This window comes from Macadamia integrifolia, chromosome 1, assembly GCF_013358625.1.
Source record: "Macadamia integrifolia cultivar HAES 741 chromosome 1, SCU_Mint_v3, whole genome shotgun sequence".
NCBI classification, from domain to species: Eukaryota; Viridiplantae; Streptophyta; class Magnoliopsida; order Proteales; family Proteaceae; genus Macadamia; species Macadamia integrifolia.
Window position 1 is genome coordinate 23,101,787 of NC_056557.1, and position 24,536 is coordinate 23,126,322.

Here is a 24,536-nt window from a genome sequence, read left to right on the forward strand (position 1 = left end):
CGATCTTTCCCACCAAGGGGTTGTTACCTTGTTGTCTCTTCTTTTAGATGATCTGAGACTCTGTTCTTTTAGGGCCTCCTGTTTGTTTAGAGGGGAGTTGGGGGTGGGAATGTCGTCAGTATGGGACCCACATGTTAGCAGTGTGAAAGACAAGGGAAGTAAAGATGAGGTAAAGTTACTCTTTACCACCCCAGCAGCGTTTGGTTTGAGGAGAGAGATGGAGAGAAGGAAAGAGATAGAAGGAAAGAGCAATGATCCACAAGCGAGATCCCCGTTGCAAGTCCGGTGACCCCTTTGGGTTCTGAAACTTTGTTCTCTATTCAATACTCTGGTTCAGGTAGCGAATCACCATCTTCACGTTTTGGAGGAAGAGAAAGCGATTGCAAAGAAAGGGTTTTAATTGCATCCCTCACTATTGAGTACTCCAAGGGGTTCAAACCCACCTGAGCTTCTTTCTTTGCTTCCTTTTGAGTTCTAAAACCTTTTCTATGCTGGATTTGTTTGATTCTGTATTACAACACGCAAAAAAGAAAAGAGGTCTTTGCTTTTCTCTTCTCCAAACCTTGCCCGAACCCACCATCCACTTCTCACCCCCATCTTTTCATTCCCTCCATTCCATGTCCTTAACCATCACCAAAATACCATATCAGAATAACCTCAAGTTCATCGATAAGCACAAAACCGAGAGCCGTACCTTCAAGGTCGGCCTTAACACATTCGTTGATCTGACCAACAATGAGTACAGAGCTATGTATTTGGGCACCAAGATCAACCTCAAGCACCGCCCATCAAGGCTTTAGAGCGACCACTACACTTTCCGGGGCAGCGATAGCCTGCCGGGTTCTGTCGATTGGAGGGACCTGTTGCAGCGACAATGTTCGATGGTTTTCAGGGTTGCTCTCCACCAAAACCCCAAGATTTTTGCCATCAAAGTCCCACCAATTGGCGAGGGCTGGGGTGGGAGAAAAGGACGTCCACATGGGCCGACAGGAAAAGCTACCATGTTCCCCCATAACCCTCCCCGGTTAAACAAACAACTCAAATCTTCTTGGGGTGGTATAGTCCGTACAACTATCCCACCCCTCTCAACAAACGGGCCATTATTGTTGATGGTTCGGTGGTTTTCTAGGGATGTTGTCTGAGACCCATCTCTTGATTCACAACTATGTTTGAAGTAACTAATGCATCCACTAGACAGGAAGGGAATTCACATTGCAGTTTTCCTCCGTTCCCTACTAGCTCCATCAACTTGATGAGAGCAACTACCTGATGTAGTCTCATTCTTGCTTTTTGGCTATTGGTTCCCGTGGCTATTTAGGCTACATTACCAGGGCTACACCTAAGCCTACTGTTGCTGATCAAACTAAGAAAAACTGAGAGACAGACAACTACCTGGTCATGTCCTATCTTATTAATTCTATGGATCCTATTATTGCTCGAGGTACCTCTTACTGGATACTACTACAAAGATCTGGAAAGCAGCCAAGGATAGCTATTCTCAGGTTGGTAATGATGCCTAATGCTACAAGTCGAGAAAGAGAATTCATGAAACTAAACAAAAGGAACTCTCTGTCCTAGTATTACTCTACTCTATGAGGTATATGGCAAGAGTTAGATTTTTATAAAGAAACTGCTTTGCCATGTGAAAATGATATTGTTATTATTAAGGAGGAATAAAATCCGTGCGTAAGTGTTTCTTGTTGGGCTCAATGCTGAGTTTTATCAGTCGCGCTCTCATATTTTGAGTCAGGTTCCATTCCCATATCTAGAACAGGCTTATGCCATGATGCAACCTAAAAATACTTGTCGCACTACTATGCTTCCCCCTATTCAACAGGATCGATTTGCATTTTATTCAGGATCAAGGACTTAATCCAAGGATGGCCCTCAAGCAACTTCCTAAGGAACCACTGAGAAGGAACTTGTGAAGTGACTACTATGGAAAGGAACACCATACCAGGGACCCTTGTTGGAAATTTCATGGCAAACCAGCCAATTCCCGTGGTCGTGAACAGGGGTGATCCAATGCTGCTGCAAATTAGGGCTCAGGTTCTTCAGTTAATCAGGAAGTGTTACAGAATCTACGCCAACTGATGACAAGACTCGATACGGCTTCTTCCCCCGTGTCTTCAGCTACTTCCCTATCAACATCATCTGATTTTGCTCCTACCCACTCAGGTATATTGGTGGACATTGTGCGTCGATTGAATCCCCTTGGATTGTTGACTCTGGTGCCACTGATCATATTATTGGATCTCCTAAACTCTTTAATGCTTACTCTCCTCTGTCAACCAAAAATTGTGTTGGTGATGGTTCCCGGTTCCCTCTCCTCTATATTTGGAAAGGGTTCCATCACAAGTTCACAACTAGTCCATTACTTTCTCTTCCCTTTGTCTTGTGTGTTCCCAAATTTTCTACTATTCTTCTTTTAATTAGTAGTATTATTAAAGATAATTGCAAAGTAACATTCATTCCCACTCATTGTCTCTTTCAGGACCTAGTGACTGAACATATGATTGGCAGTGGTAAAATGGTAGGTGGTTTGTACCTGCTTGATTAGTCTCCCACAGCATTGGCTACTTAGACCTCTATTCCGGATGTTGCTACTTCTGCTTTGACTAACCTTTATCGGTGGCATCGTCGTTTGGGTCACCACCCTTAAGGCATTTTAGCCAAGTTATATCCTGTTTTATTCAGATAATGTAATCCAAACAATTTATTTTTGTGATGCTTGTGATTTTTCCAAACAAAATAGATTCGTTTACCCTATTTCAGATAATAGAAGTTTGGTTTCATTTGCTTTAATTCATTCTGGTTTTTGGAGACCCTCTCGTCGTGTTTCTATTACTGGCCACTAGTGGTTTGTGAGCTTTATTGACTGTTCTAGCCTACTAATTGGGTGTATTTGTTAAGGCAAAATAGTGATGTCTTCCCATGCTTTAAGCAAGTAATCCCATAAGATGGTTCAGAGTCTTCAGACACAATTTGATGCGAAGGTCAGAATTCTTCCCACTGATAATGGGACAGAATACACGGATGGGGAATTCCAAGTATACTTGACTGACCAAGGGATTCTACATCAAACTAGTTGTGTGGACACGGTGCTCAGAATGGGGTCACAAAGAGGAAGAACTGCCACCTGTTGGATGTGGCCAGGTGCCTGATGTTTGAGACTTATGTTTCCCCTCAGTATCGGAGTGATATTGTGATTTCTACTGCCTATCTAATTAATCGGGTGTCCTCCCGTGTATTGACCTCTTGATGTCCTGTTGAGGTTTTGTTGGGTTCTTCTTCCTTTGTTGTGCTTCCGAAAGTGCTTGGGCGTTTGGCCTCTGAAAGGAATCACAAAAAATATGGGAAGTTTGATCCTCGTGGTATTTGTTACATCTTTCTTGGCTACTCTCCTACTCAAAAGGGGTATCATTGTTACCATCCTCCCATGAGAAGATTTTACAATCACCATGGATGTTGTGCTCCATAAATCAGAATCTTATTATCTTGCAGCTGCACCTCTTCAGGGACAGTCTGCTACAGTGGAAGATGTGCCTCTAATTACCCCATTGGAAGTGGATGATTTGTTTTTTGAGGGGAGTATAACCAGCCAGGAACAACAAGGACCAATCCCTATTGCTCAGGGGAAGCAGGGACTCTATCCAAGGGGAGCCAACCAAGCCTCTTTAAGTGTATTTTCACCACCACGGCACCACCACTACACCCCGAGCTAGTCATATGCTTCAGACCCAAGTCCTATTGGTGAGTCCTCTTCTGATCCAACTCTTGATTTGGCCAATAACGGAAACCTCAACGGGAATGCACCAAACATCCCATTTCCAATTTTGTTTCATACGAGCGTCTTTCTCCTTCCTTCTATTCTTTTGTTTCCTCCTTGTTGTCTGTTTCTATTCCCCATATCTGGCAGGAAGCACTTGTGATCAAAAGTGGAAAGAATCAATGAATGAGGAAATGAGAGCCCTTGGGAAGAAAATAGGATCTAGTCCATCTCCCCCAAGGAAAGAAAATTGTTAATTGCAAATGGATTTTCACTGTGAAGCAATCTACAAATGGATCTATGGATAGGTATAAGGCATGGCTAATTGCAAAAGGGTTTACTCAGACAAATGGCATTGACTACCAGGAGACGTTTGCTCTAGTTGCCAAGATGAACACTATCTGGGTTATCATATCATGTGCTCCCAACCATGGCTAGGACTTACAGCGACTTGATGTGAAGAATGCCTTTCTGCATGGAAAAATAGAGGCCAAAGTACAAATGGATGTTTCTAATGGCCCTACCTCTCAGCAAACTCAAGGCAAGGTGTGCAATCTAAAACGGGCTCTATAGGGGTTGTAGCAGTCTCCACAAGCCTAGTTCGGCCAGTTTCACAAGGTAATGATTGCTATAGGCTACAACAGAGTAATGTAGATCACACTTTGTTCATCAAGAAGTCCAAGGATCATATCATTATTCTTATCGTTTATGTGGATGATATAGTGATTACTGGTAGTGACACACGAGATAGCACACCTCAAATCTTATTTGGGAACAAAGTTCGAAATCAAAGACTTGGGGAAGTTGAGATATTTTTTAGGTAATGAGGTGGCCTATTCAACTCAAAGTATCTTCCTCTCCCAACGGAAGTATACTCTTGATCTTCTTTTTACAAGGTTGTTAGGATGTAAGGCTGCTGACACTCCCTCGGTGCCTAACTCACACTGCAAAATAAATGATGGGGAACCAGTTGATTAAAAGCAGTTATCATAAGCTAATTGATCAACTTATATATCTTCCCATACTCAACCTGATACAGCCTTTGTTGTTAGTCTGGTAAGCCAATATATGCATATGATCCATACCCTACTCATTTGCATGGTTTGATAAGGTTAGAAGAGTTGATGCTGGCTGTGATTTCTTAATATTACTATGATCATTCAGTATTTGTTCGTCTCAAGACTCTAAAGTGTTGTACTGGTTGTTTATGTTTATGCTGATATTGTCTTTGGTAATGACTTGTATGAGATTTAACAGGTTAAGTATTACTTATAGCAGCACTTCTTGATGAAAGATTTGAGAGGTCTTAGATATTATCCTAGCATTGAGGTCATTCGAAGCAAGAAAGGGCTCAGTTTGTCTTAGTGGAAGTGGGTTCTTGACCTTCTGAGTGAGACAGGATTGTTAGGTTAATCATGTAGATACTCCTATGGATCCTCGGGTCAAACTTGGAGCCTCTGATGGCAAAGAGGCCGCAGAAAAGCATCAGTATCGAGGTTAGTCAACAAACTAATATATCTTATTGTTACCCAACCTAATATATCCTTCGTTATTAGTGTGATTGGTCAGTTTATAGACACCTAAGCAAGTTCATCTGGAGGCAGCATATCATATACTTAGATATCTCAAGGGTGCTCTAGGGAAATGATTTATCTATCCTTGTAATGGTCAGACCAAAATTGTTGGTTATTCTGATACGGATTGGACTGGTGCTGATGGTGGTCAAAGATCTACTACAGGCTATTGTACTTTGTTGGAGGTAATCTTGTTACATAGAGGAGAAAAAAGCAAATTACAGTAGCCCAGTCTAGTGCTGAAGTTAAGTATAGAGATATGGTTCACACTGCAGTTGAGTTGATGTGGCTTAAATCTATTGTTCAAGAGCTTGGTTTTCTGATCAGCATACCTATGGACATGTTCTCTAATAATCAAGCCATAGTTATAGGGCACTGCCAAGGCAACTCAGCTTGGACTGGCACCTTGGTCACCTAAGTGATGGCATCGCCTTGTCGATGTTGCCTTGTTAACTATGAATCAAGCAGCTCTTTATATTGCTAGTAATCCTGGTTCTCATGAGAGGACCAAACATACTGAAGTGGACTTTCATTTTGTTTAGGATGCAGTTATGAAGAAATTGATTTCGACTACGGTTGTCAATTCTGGTGATCAACTTGGAGACTAGTATAACTAGGCCTTGTATCATAATGTATTTCTCCAAGGGCATTCCAAGCTGGGCATGGGTGATATCTATGCTCCAGCTTGAGGGGGAATGTTGAGTTGTGTCAGTTTCGTAGGGGTATATTAATAATGTTCTATTATATTTTTGTCCCTTTTAAGTATAAAGTACACAAGTTATAGGCTTTCATGTGGACCCTATCCTTTGTTGTAATTCTCTTTTTTATATTAATATACGTAGTTCCCCCCACCCACAGTTTGGAGAATACTGCTCCTCTCTCAAACCATGGGCAGTTTTCTACACTCTCCTCTTCACTTCTCTCTTTCTTAATGTCTAGGTACGGATATCAAGTTCTAGTGCTGTCACATGATTCTCAAATCCTCTTCTCCGATGCCAACTCCTTTGGTTCTTCCTCTTCCCAAATCCCCAAGTTTTTCTCCTTATTCTCCAATTCTGTCTTCTCCAGCTATGGCAACTCTGGGAAGGGCTGCTAGAAATTAAACTCCAACTCTCTCAGAGATGACTGCTCAGACAGCTTTGAGTCTGCTTTTAGAAATGGTGCTTCTGTCAGGGTGGTCTTGATCGTAATTGTCCTAAGAATTCCAGTAGATGGAGCAAGACATGGAACATATGGCCTTTGATTCACTGACTCAATGGCAGAAAGGATGATGACAACGAGAGGTGTTGCAGGGAAATTTCTGGGTTGTCTCCGCTTTGACCAAATTAAGTTCTGCTAATGTTCTGCAACGAACAGAGTCCATTGCACTGGGTAAGCCAGATCCTGAAGTGGCTGGAACCTCATGCACTGGGTACGACCTTTTTAATGTACAGAGTCCATTGCAGCCAACACCTTCACTCAATCTGTCCTTTAGTGCACACCAGCAGGTGCAGCCAATGTTAGGGCATGCACAAGCAACTTCAGCGTGGGGCAGCAGTCTTTTTGCACCTGCTGTGTCTAGGTGTACACCTGCACCAGGAGGTAGCATATGTATATATATATATATATATAGAGAGAGAGAGAGAGAGAGAGAGAGAAGAGAAGAGAAGAGAAGAGGGAGAGGGAGCAGAGGATGAAATTTAAAAAAACAATCCCAACCTAAAAAGAGTGATGGATATGGCAAGGGTAAGAAAGAAAAGAAAATATGGTTATAATAGTCACTCATAACCATCTTGGTTACAAACAGATTTTCCCTTGATTAATTGGGAAAAACAAGTATACACACATGCGGCAATGCATCTCCATCAAAACAGGACATCATGCTGCCGAGACACATAACCAATACACTTTTTTCGATCAGTTGGAAAATTTAATAAGCCAAATTTCTTTCTTATTCTGATAAGTGGCCCACTATTATTATATACGTATATATGGGAATTCTTTTTAACAGTTTTTATCTAGGTGACCGAGATAAAGCTAACATCATTATTTTCAATTTTTCCACGTAAGCCAGAAGAATATTTCATTATTGAGTGAAATGAAATTTTAATCCAAGTTTGTCATGTTAGCTACAGAATTCTTCAACTTAAAAGCTGCCACTTCAAGGAGTTAAAATCATTGGTTCCATTAGGCTTGAATATGCAGATAATTTCTTTAACGGTATACATTAAGGAGCACACTCACCTGAAACAGTAGATTCCTAGAGCAGAGGTGATTTCATGAGTGACAGATGTGGCAAAGTGCAAGTAGAGTGTCACTGATTCAAATGAAAAAAGCAACATAAGCAACAAAATATAGAAACTTGATAATAATTAGGTACTCCAAACCACTGAAAATTAAAACTAACGGTATAACATGTGCAGAGAACATTAAAAGCCACTAGGACACGTAACCAGGTTAAATCCATCCGTGCAACAAAATTTGTTCAGATAATTCTTTCTATATTTTTCATACAAACAGAGACACGCAAAATGAGAGACCGAGAAATGCTCAGCAAATGAATTGAGCATAAATGTCAAATAAACAAAGATAAGACACAAATGAGAGACAAAGGCTAACCAAATGAATTGAGCATAGAAGTAGCTTTTGTTCTGAAAGAAAAACTGCTATTGCTGCAAATACACAAAACTATCACCTACAACATTTTACCTGTAAATATAAAGTAACCAAGAAGAACCCAGCTCTCATCTACTAAAGGAACTCTGCACACGGGAAACAGAAAGAGCTTGTAAGTTGGAAACGTGTCAACCATTAGAAATAGATGGAACAACAGGTCCATTAATTACACACACAACAGGAGTAATATTATCGCATACCCATCATTGATCCTGGCAGTGAGTGCATTCGCAATGGCAAATGGAAGATACAACAGTGACTGCTCAAATTAAAATGCAGAATTCATTATACTGGCACTCTTGTTAGAAATCTAGACTAAAAAAATTCAGAAATATTGCACAAGAAACGATAAGACTCATATAATTTATTTTAATTCAGAAAAAGAAAAAAAAAATCTTAATATATGATATTCACCTTACAAAAATCTCTACATAATTTCAGCTTACAAATTCAAAACAATTTGTTGCAATCAAAGGAAAAAGAGAACTACAAAATCTCTTCATAATTTCATTATCAGAAATTTCAAGAGAACGGGCATTGGAAAATACGAAAGATTGCCCTAAAAGACTAATTGAAACTTGTAACAGTACAGTAAAAGACCACCAGAAAACACAATCAGAAAACTATAGGCCTATAGGCCTGCAGAAGCAACCGATATATTTTTGAGCAGGCAACTTGGTTGGCGGTTAGTTGTCAGATGGTCAAGATGGGCTTTGCATCCAGATCAGTAGTGCATGCATGCCCCAGACTTCACTAATATAACAAAGCCAGTAATGTGGTAATAATCCAGGTCAGTGGGATGAGACCACACAGAAAAACGACTCGAGAAATTGGATAAATTTACCATGAAAAACAGGTTCAGGAATCAGAGTTATTTGCACCAAGAGAAGTAACATACCATGCACATTCCAGTTTTTAAGCCCTTTGGTTCATCGCACAAGTGAGCAAGAACCGTTCTTCCCTGCCAAAACATGAGTTCTCAATCTCAGACTTATAAATGAAAAGGAAGATGACCCAGTACACCAAATGCTCACTAAAAGGTCCATCAATTCACATGCTGTAAAATTTTTTCTTTTAATCTAATAATAGATACAGTTACTGTTTCCATACTGGGGAGTCCAAATTATGTAATATATAGTTTGTTTTAGATACAAATAAAGGAGGGCACTTAAATATGCCATCATCTATTATTAATGCTTGTATAGGTAAAGTATGGTCCTCTAGTAGCCAGTGGTTAGACTGGAAACCTTGGAGTTAGGCCCTTTGGAGGGCTACTGCACCATGCAAGTCAGCCTGAACAAAAATAATGGCTTGGCACTGGTAACTGAAGCAGGCTTTCTACAAACTGTCTCAGTTTGTGCACAATATGAAATTATTTTAGAGGGAAAAAAAAGTAAAAATGTACTAGCAGAGAGTGACAGAATGGTTCTTTGTGGAAAAATATAAGCAGAGCAACTGCAGGGTGTGTGCTCAGGGGATAGACTGAATCATATCTGCAATTGTCAAGCCCTTATGTTCAGAATAGATCAACCTCAGAATGCTCAACAGATTACAGTCATTATCCAGATCATGAGTGGGAATTCAAACTGAATTAATGTACAGGAACTTGCTTGTTGAAGGTTGTAGGAACAGAGAATAGAATAGTAAAGAAGAGGATATGGACTAGGCCTCCCACATAGAACTTGATTGGCACCCCACCAAGTTTGCTACTGCATCTCACAGATGTGAGGCAAAGAAAGACAGAATTCATTCAACAATTCAAATCATGGGGAGGCTTCTTAGAGCCTTACATATTTATAAAACTGAGTAAAGGCAGTTTCTTATTGACTCGAGGAATTCCAGTTATCCAATAGGGAACTCAATACACAATACACAGCCTAGAGGAGTTTCCTTGACACCATATGGAACTAAAAATAGAATAGCCTGCGCAGTTGGACTTTATAGGAGTCCTAACTGATTACGATACTAAATAAAATAACAAGTCTGGTTTTGGGTAAGCCAGAAAACACCCACGCCAGATGGCATAGTGATGCAATCCCAGATTCAATAACCCTGATTATGGGTTCACCATAGGTCCACAAGAATGATAAATATTTCAAAATAATCCTTCTGTAGCAAATTCCATAATTATATGGGAGTTCCGGACCACAAGAGAACGAAGTTACAAAACTTAAATGGAAGCAAATATTTAAGTGGGGTGTATTTCTGCAATCGAAAATAAAAAGGGGACAAGAATCAAAGCAACTTAAGAAATAAGGGTGCAATCGCAAGTATCAAAAAATTAGGGCTTAATTGCAGGTAGTAAAAGATCGCATCTTCTTCTACTTCCCTACAATGCACCCAACCGGTGGAAGGGGGAATCACTTTGACTGAGTACTTTCCCCTCACAACTCCACATCCCACGAAACTCTAAACTGAAAGGGGTAATCCCCAACCCTATGGATTCCAGCTCATAGGAGCCCCATCACTTGAATATAATTTGAGAAATAATCTTCTGAAATTGGATCTTGTGGTAGGATAGAATCATCCTTGCTGCAGACTTCATGTCTTATGATGGGGGAACTAGTTGGGGGCAGGAATCTAAGGTTTGAGTCGCTACGGGGAGGAGACAAAACCCCTGAAATATTAGGTCAATCTGAGTTGGGGAAATAAGAGCACCAACGAAATCGTTTCAGACCCAAAATACCGCAAGTACAGAAGGACTGAATAATAACAAGAGTTGCAAGGACGGAGAACCAAGGAGAAGGAAAGAAGAACTAGGAGGAAGAAGGAGAACTAAAGCTTACCCAAGAGGAGGTTTCAGATAGCAGGGAAGGAGGAAGAGAACCAATGCAACTCCACAACCATGAAAGGTCAACCAAACTCGAATTTCATTCAATAATCGATGCCCTTAATCGTTGGTTACATGCAAGTATATAAAGAGGAAAGGACTCCTAATCATATCTTGAAACTGGAAACAAATTTGACTCAAACTCCAACTCTATCCTACACCTCTATCAACAAGAAAAATAAATAAATGAAAGGAAATACAAAAGCAACCCCTAATTAACCCAGCATGTAACTGCATCACTTGGCCTGAAAAACCACCAGGTTCAAAGGAACCGCAGGCCCTACTTTGAGTCTGGCATGGTTCCTGTGAGCATGCTTCTACTTGAATCTCTTGTCTGCATCAAGCTTGATCCACGGGCCAAAGTTCCCAGTCACACCTGACCTCAGTTACACCCAAAACCTGCATGATCCCACCATCAATCTCAAGGCATTGCTTTTGGTGACAATGCACCTTGTGGAGGCCAAGGCACTCGACCATGGTTCAACATTTGACCGAAATGGTCAAAATTTCGACCATGTCATTCAACCGCATCAAGCGAGACCAAGACAATATGCATTGGTACCTATAAAAGTCCCCAATTTCGACACATTTCAACCATTTCGACCGAAATTTCAGATTTCGACCATTTCGATGGGTTCAACCATTTTGGGTCTAAACAGCACCTTATAAAAAGGGCTTGTTTCGTGGGAAACAAGCACATTTTGAAAAAATCGGCTTCTCTCCCCCCTATTTTGACTTTAAGAGGTGGGACATAGGAAATCAACCAAGAATTTGAAATTTCTCCATCAATCTTGATTTTACACTTGAATCTTACAAACCAAAGTACATCTACCGAAGGAAAGATTCTTGGAGCATAAAGGTAAACCACATTTTCCCCAAATATCATTTTTTATATAATGTACTTGTAAATATAATAAAATGATTTCAAATTTATTCATCTGTTTTGCATCCTCTACATTATGCTTTGTTTGCTTTAATGAAGTATTTTCCATTTTTAGTTAGTAACTTATATATGTAGTAGTAATACAGCTTCAGTCAATGTACACCAGCAAACTTGGGTCAACACCACAAGTATCATTTTTTTTTTCATGAAACTAATTCATTGAATAGTTTAGAAATGTCAAAAATAAGATTACACAAAAACCAGACCAAAAAAATCCTGTTTGGGGGAGGAAACCCATTGCAAGCAAATTTCCCTGGTTTCCTTGAAATTTCCGAATTTCGGTCTCGACCAGGGTCCAAACCTGGCCGAAACTCAATATATTGAACCTTGCACTCGCCTCAGTCGCCAAGATCTCACCTTGTATGTTTCTTGGGCTGGGCAGGCGACAGGTGCCATAGTGGATGGTTGTAAATTTTTCTTTTCCTTATGTTTTCTATCAAGGATGGTTCTGTCTTGCTTTCACTTCACTAAAACAGCGCTGTGAGTGCAATCTTCCTTACTGAATAACTGAATTTGAATCATAAATAATTTAAATTGGAGAAGCAATTTTGCCTCCCCCCACCAGCCTTTTGATAGATGTTTATGCTGCAATACGTATTAGTATCAGTGGGCATCGATATGATACTTATTTTAAAAAAAAAATGTATCGATCAATATGTGTTGATAAGGTCCGATACAGTGCCGATATGGAACGATACAGTCCGATAAAGGTAACATATATTTCATACGCCTCCTTTAAACCTGTAATAAAAAAACCATGAACGAGATACGAAACTGAGAACAACCGAAGGCCTTGTAAATTTGTTTTCCTCCTCAATATGAGTTGGAAAAAATCATCTAACATAAAAAAAAGACCCTAACCTTCATCATTTCAACAAGTTTTGGGGATTTACAATGCTCAAATCATGGATCAAAACAGATTTGAGCGAAAAAAGTGACAAAGTTGTAGATCTCCTTTTTTTTTTTTTTTTTTGGTAATGCATCACTAGAATAGTAAAAAACAACTCAAATTCTCGCATCAAGCTTAAATATATTTACATATGGCATAATAAATTGTTTTATATTTCAAAACTATATTCATATGTATCATAAGCACATCCATGAATTTCTTGAGCATTTTTAGTGAATCTTGCAACTTGCATCTCTCCGATACGATATATATATATATATATATATTGTCTTCATCAATATGGCACCTGCATTGAAATATGGATACCGCCCCGGCCAGCACATTGGCACACAAAACATCACAGGACTTCCAGCACTAGAGACACAAGATCTAATGTATGGAAAGAAAATGCAAATCAAAAAGTCCTATAAAATAAAACAAGGATTGGGTGGAGTGCATAAAATGCATTGATATCTTACCACAAGAAAACCAAATGCAAGTCCAGTTCCCAACACAAATAGATGTGGATAGTTCCCCATAATATCATTAGGAGACAGATAGTCCCTGCACAATGAATCAACCAACAGAATTTTGTATGCCATCTGACATGCCTCTTAAAGTAAAAGCAAACACAAAGCAAGAAGCACTGATTGAAAGTATTAGAATATACCATACTAGAACTCCTCCAAGAAGCACTGCAAAAGGGAAAAGCTGGCAAGAAAAAGATAGATCTTTTAGGTGAATAGGATATCAGGAGTCAAGAATTGAACAGAAACAGTATTAGACTGTAAAGGGTAAAGCTGCCAAAAAAAAAGATAAATGTTTTAGGAGAACAGGAAACCAGGAGTCAAGTATTGAACAGAAACAGTATTACCATTGCTAATGCATGAAGCATGTTTCCTCTTCTTGCTTGCACGACCTTATTGACATTGTATACACTGAATAGGAACATAATAAGAAATAAGATAAGTGATAACGTACCTTAAAGAACAACAGCTATGAAATTACTTAGTTCACTAGTTTAAAATTAATCATTTACAATTTACATTTAGTAAGTTAGTATGATAGAGATGCATTCGGATGCAGCTAATCTATGACGGAATGTATACCAAGTCCATGCTCCCATACAGAAGAAGCCTTGTCCCAAATTGGATACTCCCAAGGGGACTCAAAAGCCGCAAATATCAATAACATAAATAAACATATGTTATTATGGACAAGTGCACAAAGGGGAAATGGGAAATAACCAGATTCAAATCTCCACAAAGAGAGAAAGATAAACTAAATTTGACCATTCAAAGGTGTACAACCACTTACTTGAATGCTATAGTTGGTATAACAGCAAAAGCCATCATTGCATATAACACAAGCCTGTATGTAGGTATATCTGGCGAGTAGAAAGAAAATGAGAACGCAAAGCCAAAATTCTAAACTAAATTGGCTAAAAATGAAAATATGAAAGTACTATTTAAAATGGATAGATAGGAAAGATAAAGAATGGCACATAACTAAACCAAATGATGAGATCCAATGCAAAATTGCAGAATAACAATACGAAAAAATCACAAGAAACCTTAACATCTAAAAGGTCTAGGAAAGTCTTCAATTTTTTTTTTTTTTTTTTTTGGTGTGGGGGGGGTGGGGGAATGTAATTTGGTAAGCAAAGGTCATGACCCACCAGGTGATATTGACTATCCGTACCCCAGTTTGACTTTGGAAATGTGTGCTTTGCTAATACACGGATGGCTTGGCTCAAAGCAACAAATAAGTCCCAATACAGTACATGAAATCAGAGAAAGACAATTGGTAAAAAAAAAAAAAAGATGTGGAAACTGCGGATATACAACCAACTGGGGACATAAGACCTTTTTAGTGGAGTAATTACTTCATCATGTCTCAGTACAGCACTTCATCATGTCTCAGTACTGCTGATATCTCATTATCTACATAGCATGTTCCATGATGTTGCAATTTTAGAACCATTGTTCACCAATTAGTAAGGAATGAGTAAGAACTAAGAATCTCTGGCTACAAAACTTAAGTAAAGTTACCCAGGATAAATTAATGTAGTTCAAGGGACTTTTTCTTCATTCTCTTTTTGAATACCTACTACTATACCAATCCCAACACCCAATGGCAAAGTTTGGTACAGTATCCTTATGAGGAAAAATTGGAAATCCTTGGCCTCCAAAATGGCAAAATTGAAATGCTAAGGTAAGAGAAATCAACAATTAGAGGGAGAGAAAGGGGAGGAAGAAGGGTGGGGAGCGAGAACTGAGAGAGTTAAACTGAAGAAACTGTTAGGTAGATTGCAGCATATAATTCAAATCATAAAAGGTTGGAAATATGTATATCCATAGCCTAATATGAGATGAAGGTGAAAAAGGGGTACAGAAAACATCATTATACTTTTTGGAAGTGTTTGCCAATGTGATATACTCAATAATGGGGTCTGACAATGATTCAAAATCTCAATTGAAAACACCAAGATTTCACAAAATATTTCAGTTTCAACTAAGGTTGAAACGAAACTGGAGGTTTTGACCGAATTTTTACCATTTCAGCAAATTTTGGTTTTGACTAGGTTTTGGTACAAGACAGTACATATAAAATCACTGTTCTGATCAAATTTTCTGTTTCGACTCGGTTTCGATTCTGTTTCTCCTGTTAGAAGGGCAAAACTCCAAAAATATCCCAAATTTGGTATTTTTGGCCAAATCACCTACATTTCTTGGTGGAACAAAATGTAGGGAACTATTCAATGCATCTTCAACGGGCAAAATATGTGTGAAACTTAGGCTGCGTTTGGTAACGTTTCTATTCCAACAACGACGTTTCGGGTCAAAAATGAAAATTTCGGTTTCTATGTCAAAATGCCGTTTTTAAACGAAAAAATGGTGTTTGGTAAATCTGTTTCAGGAACGGTTTCAGAACGGAAAAATGACAATTGTGGTGTTTGGTAAACACAAAAAAAAATTTCAAATTCTTCCTCAATTCACTACCTGAAACTCCCTAAACAAAGTTCAAAAAAGAACAATCTAATAGTAAAGACGACATTTTGATCATATAAACCCCAAGCACAACCCCAATTGACCACAAGTCAAAACCCTAGAACTACTCTAGTCATACCACTAAAAAAAAAATTAAGATAGAAGAGACAGGGAGGACAAGAACCAGATTAGCACGCAAGGGAGAAACTTGGCAATGGAGGAGAACCAAGCTTCACCAAACTTGTAACTAGAGAAGCAATTATTGTTCCTCTATTGCAATCAACACGCTTGCGAACAATAGACGATGCGATCAGAGTTGTTGCAGCGCCAACACCATTTCTCGATATCGATGAAGCTCCACCAATAGAGTCTAGTAATGGTGTCACTCCACGACTTGCAAACGCCTGAGCCGGACAAAACCGATAGAGAGAGCTTGTAAGGAAGAGGGCTTTGCAGCGGGCTTGTGGAGAGTTGCAAACCCTAACGACGGCAGAGAGAGAGAGAAGGAAGAGGGCTTTGCAACGGCATGAACGAGAGAGAGAGAGAGAGAGAGAGAGAGAGAGAGAGAGAGAGAGCGAGAGAGAGAGAGAGAGAGAGAGAGAGAGAGAGAGAGAGAGACAGAGAGAGGGCTTGCAGCAGTGACGGTGGAAGACGAGGTTGAGGAGAGCTTCCAGGTGTTCACCAACAGGCTGCAAGGACCAATCGGCAACCAGCAGCGATGACGGTGGAAGACGGGTTTGTGGGAATTTGTCGGGAACGATTTTATTCAAATGCCCTATATTGTTCCTTTTTTTGTATTTGGAACAAAACTGGAATGACAGAACGAGTTTTTGATGTTTAGTCATTTCCCGTTTCTGCAGTTTTTTTTTCCACTTTTTGTTCCAAAAAAACCGTTTCTCACCAAAAACGCACCAAACACTAGATTCCATTTTTTCGTTCCATTAAAACGAAAAAACTCCAGAAACATTCCAAAAGAACGATACCAAACGCGGCCTTAGAGGTATACCATTATTCCCATTTTCCCGAAAGGTTTTGAGTTTTTCTAAAACTCCGTGGTACTGACATAGAGTTGAAGTAACGGTATCGCAAAGGAGTTTCAAGCTTGGCAGTGCAATTGTACTTGTACTTGTGACACTTTGATATTGTGCAATATTAAATGTTTTTCTTTTTTTTCTTTTCATTCCTAATGCATATTTTAGTTACTTTCATTGGATTTTGTATGTTCTAATACTAAATTATGTGTAGAAGAGGCTATATTTGGCATATGACAAGGTACAGTGTGCACTACCAACCCAGGGTACAAAACCAAACTATTATTTTGGGTGTATTTTTTTTTTTTTTAATCTAAATGTTCCAATTTTTCAATCTAAATGTTTCAATCTAAGACCAAAAAAAAATGCTTATGAATCAATAAAATGAAGGCAAATTATCTGACCAAGACTGTCACATGCAGCCGATGAATCAGCTTAACCCAAAAAATGGCTGAAATGCATTTGAAACACGAACGGTGCAACGTTGGTCAAGATTGAATGCAATCAAAATTATAATGTTCACGGAAATTTTTGTCAATGTGTCAAATACAACCATAGGGTTGAACACAATTTTATTTCATGCATTTCCAAAATGTCTCAACACCAAGGATTAAAGTATCGGGATCGATCGGCCAAAATTAAGATACGTATTGGAGAAGGTATCGTATCATATCAGAGTTACGCTAAAGATACGCACATAAATGGATAGGAAACACTTTTTTTATACACTTTTGCATAAAAAATAAAAAATAAAAAAGGGTTAAAAAAGCTATATTTAACATGTATTATGCATAAACACTAAAATTGAGAGTATCGCACTGAGAGACAAGTATATTTAATTAAAATTATTCAAAAAAGTGATATGTTCTTCAGATAAATTGAGTTGAGGGTCTTGAGGCTTTGAATCCTTGCTTTAAACTTTGTTGAATCTTTGCTTTGTAGTTGTTTATGGCAAATATATGGAATCCCAACCATAGTTGTCACAGCGCTAAGGCAAACCAAGGCAACCAAGTGTTATTTTTTATTTTTCCTCTTTTCCAAAATTATTTATTATGCTACATATACCTTGTGTCACAAAAAACCAACATTAAGCCACATCACGTCATCAAAAATCAACATTAAGCCAACATCAAATCATCAAAGATCAACATTTTTTTTTTAATAGAAAAATCCATTAAAAGAAGGGGGAGGGGAAATATAGCCCCAAAAAGGGGACTTACAAACCGAAAAGGGATACAAAATCCCAAAAGGGCATCAATCAAGGCCCACATGGCCTTAAGAACTTCTACAGGCAGACAAGGTGCCCAACTTGAGGAGCGCAAATCGGCCCGAACTAGGGAGGGAACCACAATCCCTAACCCCAACATCTTGACATAACATTTCCTAGCTGCCAACACGAAGGAGCACCGCCAATGAAGAGGCAGCCATGATGGAGAAGCGCTGGCCGTATGAAAGGCCTCGGCCAAGCGAGCAGCTGGCCTAGCGGATGGGACCCTAAAGCGAAAGGGCGCTGGCCTTTCTGAGGGCAATGGCGGTGGCTGCAGACCAAGAAAGGCAAGGCCGACTGGTGTCGAAGAGGCTAGCTAACATACCGAAAGGCAGGTTCCCAAGGCTAACAGACCCACCAGGGCAAGCAAAAAACAGGGGTGAAGGTCAAAAGTGTGAGCACGCATGCAAACCAAGCGAGCCCGACACCCGGAAGAGAAGACGACCAATGGGACAACAGGCCTAGAGAGAGTGGCGTCCAAAGGGGCTTCAGGCATAGCGAGCAGCCAACCAAGATGCAAAATCGGAGGAGCAGACGAGCCAACGGACAGGCTAAACAAGCTTAATGGCCACCCGGAAGGGTGGACAGCAGGCCTAACAGGAGAGGCGTCTAAAGGGCAGCAAGCCTAGCGAGACGATGACCAGGAAGTAGATTACTCAGAAGGGGCCAGCACCAAGTCATCTACAGGCCAAATAGGGTAGGCAGCCAAGGGAAGACGAGCCAAATGGCTGTAGCGGCCTCAACACCGATCAAGATGTCTGATGCTACAAGCGTGGGAAAAAAAGGGAAAGGTAGCGGAGGAGGAAGAAGAGAGAGGGCAAGAGAAGAAGAGGAAGAAGGAAGGAGGGGAAGGGGAGATGTAGAGGAAGGTAAAGAAGATCAGTGAAGGAGGAGAGGAGGGAGAAGAGGTGTAGAGAAGAGAGGGGGAGAGAAGGCGAAGGGAGAGGGAGAGAGGAGGAAAAAGGGAGAGGGGAAGGGGAGATGCAGAGAAAGGGGAAGGGGAGATGCAGAGAAAGGGGAAGAAGAGCATAGGAGGAGGGAAGGAGGGAGAAGATAAGTGAAGGGAAGAGAGAGGAGGAGAAGGCGAAGGGAGAGGGAGATAGGAGGAGAGGGGTGGGAGCAGCCCAACCTAACAACCAGCTGCTTCCTTGGATGCTCAAACGCTAAGATTTCGATCAAAAAACAACAGTAAATCACATTAAGTCATCAAAAATCAACATTTAAAGAAATGTTCTTGTTCTATAATAAGTTTGACTGGTTAAATGATTTCATTTTTACACGAGATTTTTTATATTAGGTATAGCAGAAAATCAGCTTTTCAATAAGTTTAAGATTACTTAAATCTGAGTCGTAATAAAAAAGTTATGTTCCAATCAAACTTGTTTTAAAGTGCGCCAATATTATTATAATCAATTGAATAAAAATAATTTTATGGATATCAAAACAAAAGATTATTTTACCAAACTTTTGATTTTTAGCAATGTTTTACCATGATAAGATCTATATTCTTCCTCTTGATAATGAATTATTTATTTCATCCAAAAAAAAATTTATAAAATTTTCAAAATTGAGAAAAACCCCAGCATTTGAAAGTTGAAAATCGCCCCTACAACCAAAAATCCAGTTTTTGTTCTTGGACTGGGGGTCAACTTTTTACCATTTTCGAATTTGATTTTTAAACTATTTTATTGGATTCAAGTAGGGGATATTTACTTATTTATGAATAATATCTTAAGTAAATGAACATTGACATTTGGCATAAATAAATGCCCAACTATAAGACATGTAATGCAATGCAATGAATAAGGCCAAACCACCTTGTGATTTTCACTTTTGTTAGATAGAAAAATGACTAGCAGCAAAGAAGGAACAAAGCACCTCTCCAAAAATCGTGCTTTGCTCTAAAATGAGGTGAAAAGTGCGTTATGGTATGTATCGATATGTATCGTATACATATCGATACACAAGGATTTAGTTTTTCTCATGTACCGTATCAGTAGTAGAACGATACGTACCGATACTTAAAACCCCTGCTCGACACATCAATGGTCTGATTGATATCAAATTAGGGTATCATTCAAGGTCTCTTGGTCCAGAAGGGTTCCATATGCCAGACAGCAATGGGACCGATAGACCTAGTAAAACACTAAAAATGCACTCCCTATAAACTGCCCTTATGGAACGTCCACATACGCATTCCATTACATTTTATTCTTTATAATTCCTTTAACTGGCCCTTGTGCCAGTGCGGGGTCCAATGAGGGGGCGCACATGGGCATAAACAGGGGGGTTTTGGGTGTCACAGGAGTGGGGGTACCCTTTCGCCGCCTACTTTGTTTGGCCTTGGGGCCTCGCGACCAGGGAGAGTTCTTTTCCCCTTATGTAAAACATTTAATCTTACTTGTGGAATGGAAAGACACATCAGAAAAAGGCACCCACAAATAGAAGCCAGCCATGTTACTACTTATTACTTCCACTAATTACCACTATCTATTCTTGTTTAAGTAAATGTAAGAGAGGTACACCCAAATTACATCCTAATGACCCCACATAACTGATGAGATGGAATATTGTCTAACATCCACGTAGGAACGGTTGTTGTTGTTTAGGGTCATGAGTAATCTCATACAATGCATTGTCTTCAATGGATAAGAATCCAAATTCCAAATTCACACAAATTTTTCAGCTTCTAAACAATTGATTTAGGAATTTGATCAAATCTTGGGGCATGTGATGGATGGCTCAACTGAATGTTAAACCACAAATATCCATAAATTTAGAAATCCAGCAAGTCAAGTCCAAATAAATCATTATTGAGTGGAAAATTTAATTCACTAACAAGAAGTCTACATCAACGATATATTGATGCTACAGTAAGGAAGAAATGGGCTAATAAGCTGAAGCGATCCCGGGACCAAAATACCCTTTGAATTCACTATAGGCCCCCAAAAGCCAAATAGCCAAGTTCCAAGGAAGGAGCAGCAAATCTGAAATTTATCACAATCAGAAGTTTTCAAAAGGGAATGGCAAACTTGTAATAAACCAGAATTTAAAAGAGTTATTGGGTAACTCAATAGGAAAGGATACAAATGGGGATTATATTTATTAACAGGGGGTAGACTAGGAATAAATTAAAATAAAGAATGAGAGGATAAAAGAGAATGGGATGAGCGTTAGTGGAAATTACAAGAATAAAACAAGAAACAAAAGAAATCGTGGGGGAAGGGTATCGTCTTCAACCTTTAGCCCAGACTAGAGGCAGAAAACCAGTCTTGATTCAATAGGAAAAACTCCTTCATTTGGGAGCCATTAGACCTGAGATTATAGGGCAAGAACCTTACCACTGGTCCTCCCAAATCAGACCAATATCAAGTTGGCAGAAGCAACAGGGCAACTCGACAGGTCTTAAAACCACGCGTGGCGGTAGGCCTACAATCAGCCTGTTTGCAGGGGATGCTTCTCACGATAAAAGTGATTTTCAAAGACAAGATTCGGGGTTTTAATCACCTATGGAAGACTGATTTACGCCCAGAAAATTAGGCGGGAGGAGTTGTATCAAGGGAGATCAGTCCAACTGTAAGGGCTGCAATTACCACCAAGAGACAGAAACCAGCAAAGAGTGATAACAGGAATTAAAGAAGAAATAGCAAGGAAGAGAAGAAAGGAGAAGAGAATAGAGTTAGGAAGAAGATCACGCAGGTGAAGCAGAGGACAAGAACCAAAGCCCACTGGCTGTCAAGCCACACAGGAAACCTCAAAAACTCAATGTTTCATCCTCAAATCTATTCCCACGATGGGATTACGAGCATATATAAAGGAAAGCATAAAAGACACCTAATCACAATCTAAAACTATAATGGAATCAAACTTAAAGTATAAAAATAGAGTTCCAAGTTAATTTCGACTCTCATTCCTACTTCAAATTCCAAAATACTCCACTAAATAGAAAGTATCCTGGACAGTCCCATTAAACCATGAAACGAGGTTTGGACCTGGTCTGCCTTGCCCCAGGTTTCCAAATTGAGTCAGATGATCCAACCATGGATTTGCACCTGCATCAGAAGCTCTAGGCAACAGCTCTTCAAGAAAGGCAATCAACAGCCAGTAGCAGATTTGTCCAGCTAGATTGCTAGAAAACATTTCTGGTCACAGTTTTAGCTATGTCAAATTTTAAATAATCTCAGCTGTAATTAAGAGCTTGTATAAGCCCATCAGAAGCAGTAGTTAGCAGCCAGCTTTTTTTTACTATTTTGTTAGAAAATTTATTAGCCTATGCTCTCCAAGCGGACTTTCATAATGTGCAACATGTATCAGGCAATCAATCAGGGGGGCTCTGAAGGATTGTAATAGCGAATAAGAATCAAAATATCCCCGAGGGGGATTCATTGGCTAGCAGATTTTTGGGCTGATCCTTCAACTATAAATAAAGATCATCCCACACCCCTGTAATAATATGTTTTTGAGATTAATGATAGGCTGCTCTTAGTTATTTTCAGCATGAAATCGCTGTGAATTTGTGAGGTGGGGTCCTGAGCTAGTTGAGTGGATTCTCAATTAAATCGCATTCCCACTGCCTCACTTCTGGTTTCTGCTACAGGTAGTACAGTTTCATGCGCCAACTGCCAACAGATTCAGCTCAGCTTTAATATTTTATAGGACACTTCAGATCCCCTGCCTCCTAGCCTTATTCCAGCTTGTTACTTCTGTTCATGTTTCTCTGAATGTTGTTTTACTTGATCCCCTGATTTCAGTCAGCATTAACCATCAGTTTTGTCAGTAGTTATTTGCGTGGTTTAAGAACTCGGAGAGATCTCGCAGAGATCTTGCTAATATCTCGCTATTTGAAAATGGCAAGACGAGATGAGAGGCGATATATAAAATGTACGGTCGAGATCTCGGTGAATATCTCAGTCTCGACTTGACTTGAGACCAAATTACATGGGGTATATACATAATTTCGACCCTAAACTCTCAAGTACTCAACCCAACTCGAATAACTCAACATCTCTGTCCTATCTCACTCTGGTATGAAGAAAAAGTGAGCTTTTGGTGGTTTTTCTTGCCAAATTTTTCCTCTACAATGTACATTAACAACTTCAACACTTGGAAATTGGAGATTATCACTTCATCATCAAAATTTGGAGATTACTTCTTTTCAAGAACATTTTTAGGTAAAAACAACTTCTCAAAACCATTTTTTTCATAGAACTATGGTCAACAGTAGTTTGGTTTTATTGTGGAATAGCCTAGGTGAAGGGTCCGAAGACTACTTACACAGGATACGAAGTCAAAGTACCATTTTTGGATTTGATTTTTAAAAAACTGATGTTTCCACTATGTTTAGAAGGCCTAAAATAGGACAAATTGCAAGTTTCAGGGGCTACAAAGACCATATGGCCACCTAGACTAATCACCAAGTCGACCGGGAAAAAATACAAGATCTCGGCGAGATCTCGCTAGATCTCTCTTTTTTGGTTTAGCAAGAATAGGAGCGAGAACGAGATCTTAAACCTCGGTTATTTGATTTCTTATTAGTTCAACAACTCACCAGAGCCCCGATTCTATTTGAGCTTTCCTTCAATAGAGAAAGAGAGAAGGAGAGAGGAACCTATCAAAAAAAAAAAAGAAATGGAGAGGGACGATGGGTTTAGGGTTTAGGCATGAGATCAGAATATTCCAAATTGGATTTCTGGTCTGACACCATGTTGAAATTTTAGGGAAAATATGACTTTGTGTCTAATTGACACCAGCCCTCCTTTATATATAATAGTTGAGATATGAGTACAAGTATAATAATGCCCCCATGGACAATTCTACGCTTTTACCCATATTACAACAAGTAGCATTCTCACCCATAGTTGTCAAGGCGTCGCCTAGGCGTCCAGGCGGTTTGTCTGGGGCCTAGGCGACATTCGCCTTATTGCACTGCATACCACCTTGTGTTTTGGTACTTATTTATGCCAAATATCGTTTAAGTAAATGCTTTTTATATTTGTTATTTCATTTACTTAAGATATTATTCATAAATAAGCAAATACCCCCTATTTGAATCCAATAAAAATAGTTTAAAAATCAAATTCCAAAATGATAAAAAGTCAACCCCCCAATCCAAGAAGAAAAACTGGATTTTGGTTATAGGGGCGATTTTCAACTTTTAAATGCTGGAGTTTTTATCAATTATGAAAATTTTATAAATTCTATCATGTTAAAACATTACTAAAAACCAAAAGTCCGATAAAATAATTTTTTGTTTTGATATCCATAAAATTATTTTCATTCAGGCGATTTTACCAGCATTCGCGCACTTAAAAATAAGTTTAACCAGAGCATAACTTTGTCATTACAACTTAGATTTAAGTAATCTTAGACTTGTTGGAAAGCTGGTTTTATATTATAACTGATACAAAAAGTCTCATGTAAAAATAATATCATTTGACCAGTCATACTTGTTATAGAACCAGAGCATTTCTCTAAATTTTGATTTTTTATAACTTAATGTTAATTTTTTATGATTTAATATGGCTAAATGTTGATTTTTAATGACTTGATGTTGCTTAATCTTGATTTTTTATGATACAAGGTATATAT

The 24,536-nt window shown here is 39.1% G+C and overlaps 1 protein-coding gene across 1 annotated transcript in view; it reads right to left on the reverse strand.

Moving 5' to 3' along the window:
• LOC122081812 (choline/ethanolaminephosphotransferase 1-like) overlaps positions 1–24,536 on the reverse strand; it is a 39,578-nt gene that overhangs the window by 2,046 nt on the left and 12,996 nt on the right. The window contains exons 11-18 of the mRNA XM_042649139.1: positions 13,978–14,047; positions 13,535–13,598; positions 13,331–13,371; positions 13,140–13,224; positions 8,897–8,959; positions 8,199–8,257; positions 8,032–8,084; positions 7,567–7,639 (exon numbers count right to left, since the gene is read on the reverse strand). Of these exons, the coding sequence (XP_042505073.1) occupies positions 7,567–7,639; positions 8,032–8,084; positions 8,199–8,257; positions 8,897–8,959; positions 13,140–13,224; positions 13,331–13,371; positions 13,535–13,598; positions 13,978–14,047 (508 nt within the window). The remainder of the gene's footprint in view (positions 1–7,566; positions 7,640–8,031; positions 8,085–8,198; positions 8,258–8,896; positions 8,960–13,139; positions 13,225–13,330; positions 13,372–13,534; positions 13,599–13,977; positions 14,048–24,536) is intronic.